This window comes from Ursus maritimus, unplaced genomic scaffold (assembly GCF_017311325.1).
Source record: "Ursus maritimus isolate PB19 unplaced genomic scaffold, ASM1731132v1 scaffold_18, whole genome shotgun sequence".
NCBI lineage: Eukaryota > Metazoa > Chordata > Mammalia > Carnivora > Ursidae > Ursus > Ursus maritimus.
The window spans coordinates 4,426,602-4,436,538 of NW_024424230.1; the positions used below are offsets into that span (position 1 = coordinate 4,426,602).

At 48.3% G+C, this 9,937-nt stretch overlaps 1 protein-coding gene across 1 annotated transcript in view; it reads right to left on the bottom strand.

Annotated features, from left to right (window-relative positions):
• The window catches only part of CNDP1 (carnosine dipeptidase 1), a 39,507-nt gene extending 29,842 nt beyond the window's left edge, over positions 1 to 9,665 (bottom strand). Inside the window, exon 1 of the mRNA XM_040632349.1 lies at positions 9,421 to 9,665. Coding sequence (XP_040488283.1) covers positions 9,421 to 9,665 — 245 coding nt within the window. The remainder of the gene's footprint in view (positions 1 to 9,420) is intronic.
• Positions 9,666 to 9,937: the final 272 nt, after the last annotated feature.

The following is a 9,937-nucleotide window of genomic DNA, read 5'->3' on the forward strand; positions in this document are numbered from 1 at the left end:
AGACTCCTTTGTGTCTTTTTTTATTCTGTAAAATTCTCATTCTCTCTCCCAGCACTGCTTCTCTGCCATTTCCTTGACTCTCCTTCTAGAACTACGACCTTGGGCCTCTTTCAGTCTGTCACGTGTCCTCCAATTCTATCAGCTGTGCTTTTTCTTTCCTCTTCGCTCTGCTTCCTAGATACTGTGTTTTGCAGGTGATCAGGTCTCTCTTGGTGGCCAGTTATGCATTTACCTGAACTCCTGAGTTTTTCCAATGACTAATTTCCATTTTCAGGACTTCCAACTGTTGTATATCCATCTGTTCTTGACTCATGTGTGCCTTCTACATGCGATCATCGATCTGAAGAATTCAAACATCCACTATTTGCATCCATTTTAAACATGTTCTACTGCTTGTGTTTCAGAGGGTATAAACTCACTTCTCAATTAATTTGTGGGCTTTCCTACTCCGAGTCTCATATACTTCAGGATTTTCACTTGCAGGTCCGCTTGAATGACAGCTGTTTTCTTCTCCTTCTCTGTAATTATTTCTGCATAGGACTGTTGCGGTTGCCTCCTCCGGGTGTCTCAGGATGCCTGGTCCAGGATCAGGTCGTAAGCTGGTGGCTCAGCGTTCCCCAACAGCATGCAGTGAGGCTGGGCTGTGTCACCAGCAGGGGCTTCTGCAATGGCATGGGCTCCAGCTGCCCTCCATGCCTGGGCTTTGGGCCCCGATTACCCCGTGGGAGTCTCATTTCTAGACGCCATGGCCTGTTGCAGACCCAGAGTCCAGCAAAGCAGCAGCTTCAGCCCCTGCTCACCACTATAAGTTTGGTTTTGGTTTTGTTCAGTAGGGATATTTATTAGGTTTCTGAGTCTATGTCTTTGTAATTAAAAATTTAAAGCACATGTAATTGGGGTATTTGAAGTGGATGGGAATCTTGATCACAAGTCCCTGCAGTGATTTCACTTCCTAGAAGGCAAGGGCTCCCCCGCCTCAGTGTGCCGTGTCCACATGCAGACTCATTAGAAACACGCCTCACCGCACATTTTCCCAAAGCCAGGGGGGACAGGATTCGCATGAAGAAAAAGCTCCCTGAAAAGCTGTGTGCTCCAATTACTGTACCTTAAAAGGCATAAATGTCCATGTCCTGGATACCTTCAGCTTCTAAGACCAGGACATGGGATATATTAGTAACTGTGGGCCCAGCACCATGAGCTCAGAATCTAAACCAAGGTGAGCATCAGTAGAGGCTTTGGGCTCTGTGTCCTTGCCCCAGGCCCACGCTCCTGCAGAGACCCTGGGCTGCAAATACGAGGTGTGTAGTTAGGTAACAAGGTGCCCCATGCAAACTGTAAAGCTCAAATCTGTTAGCAGCAGACTCAGGGAGCCTGCGGCACTGGAGTTACTCCTCATCCTACACTCTTTGGGAGTTTCCACCTGTGCACACTCTCCCCTCACCCATGCACGTTCTCCTCTCCACCTGTGCACGATGCCCTCCACCTGCTGTGCACACTCTCCCCTCCACCTGTGCACACTCCCCCTCCACCTGTGCACACACTCCCCTCCACCTGTGCACACTCTCCACCTGTGCACACTCTCCCCTCCACCTGTGCACACTCTCCCCTCCACCTGTGCACACTCTCCCCTCCACCTGTGCACACTCTCCCCTCCCCCGTGCCCCACGCCCCCCTCCACCTGTGCACACTCTCCCCTCCACCTGTGCACACTCCCCTCCACCTGTACACACTCCCTCTCTCCACCTGTGCACACTCCCTCTCTCCACCTGTGCACTCTCCCCTCCACCTGTGCACACTCCCCCCTCCACCTGTGCACACTCTCCCCTCCACCTGTGCACACTCTCCCCTCCACCTGTGCACACTCTCCCCTCCACCTGTGCACACTCTCCCCTCCACCTGTGCACACTCCCCCCTCCACCTGTGCATTCTCTCCCCTCCACCTGTGCACACTCCCCCTCTCCACCTGTGCACACTCTCCCCCCACCTGTGCACACTCTCCCCTCCACCTGTGCACTCTCTCCCCTCACCCATGCACATTCTCCTCTCCACCTGTGCACGATGCCCTCCACCTGCTGTGCACACTCTCCCCTCCACCTCACACTCCCCCTCTCCACCTGTGCACACTCTCCCCCCACCTGTGCACTCTCTCCCCTCCACCTGTGCACTCTCTCCCCTCCACCTGTGCACTCTCTCCCCTCCACCTGTGCACACTCTCCCCTCCACCTGTGCACACTCTCCCCTCCACCTGTGCACTCTCTCCCCTCCACCTGTGCACTCTCTCCCCTCCACCTGTGCACTCTCTCCCCTCCACCTGTGCACTCTCTCCCCTCCACCTGTGCACTCTCTCCCCTCCACCTGTGCACTCTCTCCCCTCCACCTGTGCACTCTCTCCCCTCCACCTGTGCACTCTCTCCCCTCCACCTGTGCACTCTCTCCCCTCCACCTGTGCACTCTCTCCCCTCCACCTGTGCACACTCCCCCTCCACCGGTGCACACTACCTCTCTCCACCTGTGCACACTCTCCCCACACCTGTGCACTCTCTCCCCTCCACCTGTGCACTCTCTCCCCTCCACCTGTGCCCCCCCCCCCTCTCCACCTGTGCACACTCTCCCCCCCCCTGTGCACACTCCCCCCTCCACCTGTGCACACTCCCTCTCTCTACCTGTGCACACTCCCCCTCCACCTGTGCATTCTCTCCCCTCCACCTGTGCACACTCTCCCCTCCACCTGTGCACACTCTCCCCTCCACCTGTGCACACTCCCTCTCTCCACCTGTGCACACTCCCCCTCCACCTGTGCACACTCCCTCTCTCCACCTGTGCACACTCTCCCCCCACCTGTGCACTCTCTCCCCTCCACCTGTGCACACTCCCCCTGGCTTCTCTCCTTTCACAAGCTCCCCACTCCCTCAGGGTGCTCTGAACAGCACCCCCAACTTTCTGTGCCAGTGGCACTGAAGCTGAGTGTGGTCCCTTCCAGCGCCATGCAGTCTGAAAAGGCACCGCTGTTCCAACCAGAGAGCTTCTGAATGGGGAGGATTGTAATCACTTGAAAGAGCAATTGAGATGCGGGACACTTGAGGAATTATGGGGGCCAGCGGGGAGAGGTACTTTGGGGACAAGAGTCCCTTGCACCCGGGTGTGCAGGAATGACCTACTGTCCTATGCACAGGGCTGGGAAGGCATAGAATGAGGCTATCCTTTTGGTTCACTTCCTTCTGCTGCACTTCCTATCTGCCCTGAATTGGTGAGACTAAACTTAAAAACAGCTTGTCTGGGTTCTATCCCATGAGCAATCCACCTCCATTCCCCCTCTGAGGCAGGAGCTCTGTGGGATGCCCAGTGTCAGGACTGGCACAGCCTACCTCTGCTCTCCTCCCGGATGCAACCCAAACAGTGCTCAGGTTTTATAAAATATGTCTGCTTTAAAAGTTTCCAAAATCTTTTTGGTAACTTGAAACCTTAAAATTATACTAAGCTAAATGATGGCTATTCATTAAATATCCAGACCATTTCCAAATAAGATAAAATACTGAAATAATTTATAAACATAAGTTTTAAACATAAGTTTATCTACTTCTGGCTTCTTATTACAGAGAGACAAAAGATAGATGAGTCTATTCGTAAATACATTCTTTTGCCACATTGAAAATCAACTGTACTATGAGGAAGCATAGGCCTGTAAGAATTATGACATGATGTATTCATAAAGTTGCCGATCCACAGAACACATAACAACCAGCTCACAACTGCTTACTTCCTGGCGTTCACCAGATATCAAAGTTACAAGGGTTAAGAATTCTAATCTATGTATGTAAGTGAAACTGCTGAGAATAATTAGGGTAAAGAAATAAACTCTCTATATAAAGTACACAAGGAAAGTAAGATATGTTTTTGGTTTTAAAAAAAGCATATAAGGTGTCAAGATGCGTTATTAAAAGAAAAGAAATTTTGTCCTATTTAGGGGTTATCTAAAGGTTGTTTCAAAACTAAAAAAAAACAGGAAAATAAAAAATAACGAATCAAAAGTTGGGAAAAAAGAGAGAAAATCTTAGGTTGTGTGGTGAAACTGGAGAAAAGTAAATGAATTTATTATAAGTTTTTTAAAAAGAGCTTTAATATCAACAGTGTGCCTATGTAAAAATACAACTGAATATTCTTTCTCTCTTAAAAGGACAAGATTTTCTTGGATTATTGTATAAGTGTTCTTGACGTGTTGAGGCTTCTGTCCAGAAAACAAAGATTATGTGCCTTATCAGAATAACCTCTTGTACTTCACATTGCCTTAATCAGCTCTTTGATTACTTAAGAAAGTTAAGTCTTCTCAATATTAAAAGAACTGAAGATTTTTTCCTTCTTCCTCCTTCTTTTTTTTTTCCCCCCAAACTATGTGACTTTCTAATTTGCCCTTGAAATGTTTAAATTGTCACTCTGGCTAAATAGACAACCAAGTATTATTTCACGTGACCTGTGATCATATTTAATCAAGTTTTAAACCTTTGGACATTTTTGACAACTTCCAAAAGTCAAACTCTAAATGAAGACTTTTTGACCTAGGACCAATTTTGGGATTTTTCCAGAGGACCCCCCGGGAAAATCTCCAAGATTTGGGAGTGATATCAGACTATAATTAGGCCTGTGGGATATGTTAAATTACATGAGAAGTACTGTCAAACAAAAGTGATGTTTAACCTTCTTCAGGTTATATTTGTATGGTTACTAAGTATTTCAAAAATTGTATAAAATTTCTAGAAATCTGTCCATCTTTCTGTACATAAAATCCATCATAATCGCAACATTTAATTTGAAATGCTGTGTGCCTCAGAAATAACCAAATTTCCTTGTCACTTCAGTCATTTCAAAATGAGCTTTCAAACGTCTTTAGCCATGGTCATGTTTCAGTCTTTGTCACTGCCTCACTCTGATTCTTCTCCCAGAATATTGGTAATCAGCTGCAGCCAAGAATACTCCATGATAACGTCACTAGAGGAGCTCCGAGACCCTGCCACAGGCCTGAGCACACATTTCCAGAATGAGAAAGAGCTGATGCGATCACAAAACTTGTAACCCAGAACCAAGCAAAACAAAAGTTGACTACAGGGGACTGGACGAACTGATGAGGATGACTGACATTTTTTAATTTTTTGTTTGAAATAATGCTGGTTCCTTTAGGATTTAAGGAAACCCTTTTTTTCTTTTCTTAAGCTATCTTTAACTTAATCTGATAAATTACCTCTGTAAACAGAATTGAAACATTTATGCTTTCCTCCCTGCCTGATCCCTCCAGAATTTGTAAACTCTTACTGAGTGCTCTTATTTTCATTGCGATATAATTCATATGTGTGTGTGTGTATACATACATACATATGTGCAAATACATATATTAAATAGGAATCTGTCCTCCTTATAAGACAATATAGTTGAAAACACTGATTACCAGGGCCTTGACGGGAATGCCATATTTGAGAATGATGTACACAGAATCAGATATGACCAGTTTTAAGGAAATAAAATTGACTTAATCAAACCAATAAAGCACCCCTAAACCAGCCTGGTCCCTTGCTTACAGGGTTTCTAGCCTTACAGGTGAGTGAGGATGGACAATTTCTGGCAGACTCAGGAAACTTCAAATAAGAATACCATATGACTTCACTTATATGGGGAATCTGAAAACCAAAACAAAGGCACGAAGGAACAAAATAAACAGACTCTTAAATAGAGAGACCCAACTGGTAGTTGCCTGAGGAGAGGTGGGGGATGGGTGAAATAGATAAAAGGGATTAAGAGGCATAAACTTCCAGTTACAAAATAAATAATTGACAGAGATGAAAAGTACAGCATAGGGAATATAGTCAGTACTATGGTAATAACATCGGTGACTGTGCTTATCACGCTGAGTAATGTCTAGAATTGTTGAATCGTAATACTGTATACTTGAAGACAACACTGTATGTTAACTAATTCAATAAAGAAATTATTAGTTAAAAATAGATATTGGGGAACCTCGAGAAGAGAGGAATTCACCAGATCTGTAGGTGCTGCAGCGAAGAAGATGGCAAGTCCTTGGCTTGATTTCCTGGTCTAGAGAGACTTTAAAAGTCTGAGATACTTCACTGAAAGTTCTGGTAAAGCACACTTAAAAACAGCCTATGTGACCAATCCTATTCTTGCTGCACTTATGTAAATAACCAAACCAAGCGTAACGCGACTGGCCTTACTTTACGAACAAATCAATCCTACTGTGATTACGTCTGATCACAATGGAGGTGATGGTTCCTTCTAAGGGCTGTGAGAGAATACCGTGTTTCAGTGAAGAACCGCAGTGCACCCGTTACCAGGCCCTAGCCCTATTCACTGTTACCCACCTATAAACCAGGCTGGGTCCCCAATTCTTTTTGTTTCCTCCAATAACTAGCTACAACTCTCCAAACTAATGTTTCCAATGTTCTCCAACCCTCTGACCTGGAATCACTAAGAACTCAAACTTCCCTTTTCCCCAAAGCCCTACAAACCGAAGCCGGACATCCTGACATAAACTTTCGAGAAATCACTGCGGTGGCTCTTGCATGGACACCTTTTCCCGCCTGCGGCTGTGCGGGGCCATGAAGGAAGTTCCCCAGAGCGCCCAGTGCCATCCCCAGAGTCACCCCAACTGCAAAACAAGACTTCATCAGAATCCCACCCACTGCTGCACCATCTAAAGATGTGCTCCAAACCCAACATCCCGAAAATTCTCAACTGATTGCCCTCTAGACTCAAAAACGGAATTTGAAGTTTGTTCGAATCATAAACTTTTGTTTCCTTAGAAGTGCTTCTTGTTAAATAGCTGACTGCCTGCACCATAGGGAGCCCTAAAAGAGATCCAAGCAAATGAAGCGTTCTTCAGGGCTGGAGGTAGGGACCGGGGAATAGGGAGGTCATTGTTAAAGGTACAGGATTTCTTTAATGAAGTCATGAAAATATCCGAAAATCAGCTGTGGTGATGGTCGCACGTTATCTGTGGCTACACTAAAAATCACGGAATGACACCCTTAAAATGCAGATTCCTGGGCCTCCACCCCACAACTAGGCACACAAGTGGTGGTGGAGGGGGGAGAGGTTCAGGGTTTAGCGAGAAAGGCAGCAGTTTGCACCTGCATGTGTACGATTCTCCACGTCTCCCACCTTCCTCTAGGTGGTCCTTGCCTTCTATATTCAACAGCTATGAATACCAAATAGGAATATGCTTTCTGCACAAGATAAACAAACATGGCAACTCACACTGGCATGGCCTAGCTCGCCCCACCTGGGGCAGCTGCTGGGGCCTTAGCGGAGTCCACGCCCTGCTCCATCACTCACCAGTACAAGCGCATGCCGGGCACTGCAGAAGCTACTGGAAAATCGTCCAGATACCCTCAGGGGGAGACAGTGAGCACCTAGAACATTGCCGGTGGCGGCATGGCCAAGGGCCACCTGAGCACTGGCACAGCACACACGTTCCTTGGGCAAACACGTCTAGCGCTCTGGTCCCCTAGACTCTGGACACTGGAGGGTCTACTCACCATTCTTCCTAGCTTGGGATCCATCGGGCTGGAGTTCTGTAGCCTCTAGCAACTCCCCTGGACCTCAAAGGAAAGGGGAAGAGGAGGTCTCATCAAGGTCCTCAGCTGGCCATATTAGCTCTCTCTCGGCAAATGGCTTGTCTGTGCTCCCCCACCCCTGCCCCCAGAAGGAAGACAAGGCTGGTATAGTGGACCTATTCACATCTGGAAAACAAAGATGTTTCAGAGATACTCACTCATTCAGTTCAAAGGCAGAGGAAGAAACAATGCATCTCATATGCAGATAATGGGATGAGGTAGTGGCCCGGAAGTCATCTGATGTACTAAAGGCCATCAGGGCAGCTCCGCCTGTGTGTGGTAAAACAGGTGCTTCCCTGGGCACACGTGGAGGCGGTGACCTTTCAGAGGAGCAAGTGTGCATGCCCAAGGCCAGCAGAGCTGAGACAGAAGCAACGGGAACACAGCCTGTTACCTCAAGCGGGTCTCAGAGCCTCTGCTCTGTGGTCATGGGCCCTCGTGACCAATGCTACGTATGAGCTAGATCGGCATTACAGGCCACGTTAGCCCGCTCGGCCTGCTGCAAGGACGCACCCCAGACTGTGGGTGCTTAGACAACAGGAATCTATTCTCCCCCAGGCCCAGGGGCTCGGAGCCCAAGATCAAGGTGTCGGCAGGGTTGGTTCCTTCTAAGGGCTGTGAGGGAGAACCTCTTCCTGGCCTCTGCTGGCTGCTGGCTGCTGGCTGGTTGGTATTCCTCATCTTGCAAACACATCACCCCATCTCCACCTTACCCTCACATGTCCTTCTCCCTGCGTGTGTGTGGGTGTGGGTGTGTCTGTGTGTATGTCCAAATGTCCCCCTTCTGTAAGGACATCAATCGTATTGGTTTAGGGCTGGCCCTACTCCAGTATGGCCTTGCCATAATTAATTGCATCTGCAAAGATCCTATATCCTAGTAAGTCACATTCTGAGGTACTGGGAGTTAGGATTTCAATGTACACATTTGGGGGGTGGGGGAGACACAATTCAACCCCTAATGGGCTATATCTCCTAATCACCTAGAGAGATCTTTCAAAACACACCAGACCGTGAATCCAGTCTCCAAGGGTTATCGTGGGCAGGGTTGGTCCCTGATCTCTCCCACATGCAGTTGGGGCCGCAGGGCCATCTCCATCAAACATTTGGGTCAAAGTCACACCGTTCCCTCTCAAGTAGACTTTGGCTATGACTGCCTGTTACTCCAAAGAACTTCTCTTCTTCTTCAATAACTGTTCAAGGTGTGCACTGAAGCGGCCTCTCCAGAAAGGCCATTTCAAAGAACACAGGTCAGCGGAATTCTGCAAACCATCTTTTTATGCAGCATTCCATACAGGGGCCATTGCCTTAAGCCACAGAGTAACAGGTTCTCCTAAACACGTGTGATTTACGATCCTGGCCACGAACTGAAAGTAACGGACTTTACCAAGCTCCGCTGAGAGCCCAAGGTGGCCCACAGTCACATGTCGATGGGAAACGGTGCAAAGGAAAAGAAAGGAAGGCGCTAACACCATTCGATCAAGCTTGCTTCCTGATCCCCACGCGGCATGCTCCCTGAGCCACAGAGGATGACGCAGATGGTAAAATTTTCTCTGAGAAATGAATAACGAGGTGGGCTCCATGAATCCTTCCCCTAGCTGATGCTATGCAGTCTTTCTGACTGCCTTGGGACGAATGTCATGGCGTAATCCTGGTGTAATTCCCAGTACGTTTTCCCTCTCCAGGGAGCGATGGGAATTGGAGCCAGGCGTATTTCTGTCCCCTGGTGCAGTTAGGAGTGGCCCCGTGACCTCCTGACAGTAAGAGGCAAATGGAAGGAAATTGTGCTAAGTTTGCGTCACGCCTGAAAGCACAGGCTGAAATGCGGCTGCGGCTGTTGGAGCTGGAGCGGTGACCAAGGGTCAGGAAATGAACCAGAGCAGAGGGAACCAGGCCCCCCGGTGACAGAAGAGCCGCCACACCAGCCCGGCCCGCCTGTGCGGGCTTGACAAGGAGAAAGGCGTACACAGTGGCAAAGCCTCCGGTCACAGTGGCCTGGCCTATGTCCTCCCTAATACACGTGGTTAAGGGTTCTGACATGCCCGTCATTTTCTCCTGGCACTGTTACCAAAAGTAACTAGGGCACAATGGACTTGGTCACATGGAGACACTTACATTCCTTCAGGGTGGAAAGGCTCCTCTCAGCTCATTCTCTTCGGTCAAGGATGTGGCCCGGCGAGTTCTTTTTGTACATGAGACCAGGTGGTTATATTTCTGTTGGCGGCCAGCTTCCTGCAGGGAGCGACGACACTAGGCAAGCTTTGGATTCCAACGATTCGGCGGCCTCCCCCAGGCCCAGAAGCACCACTGCCACACGTGCT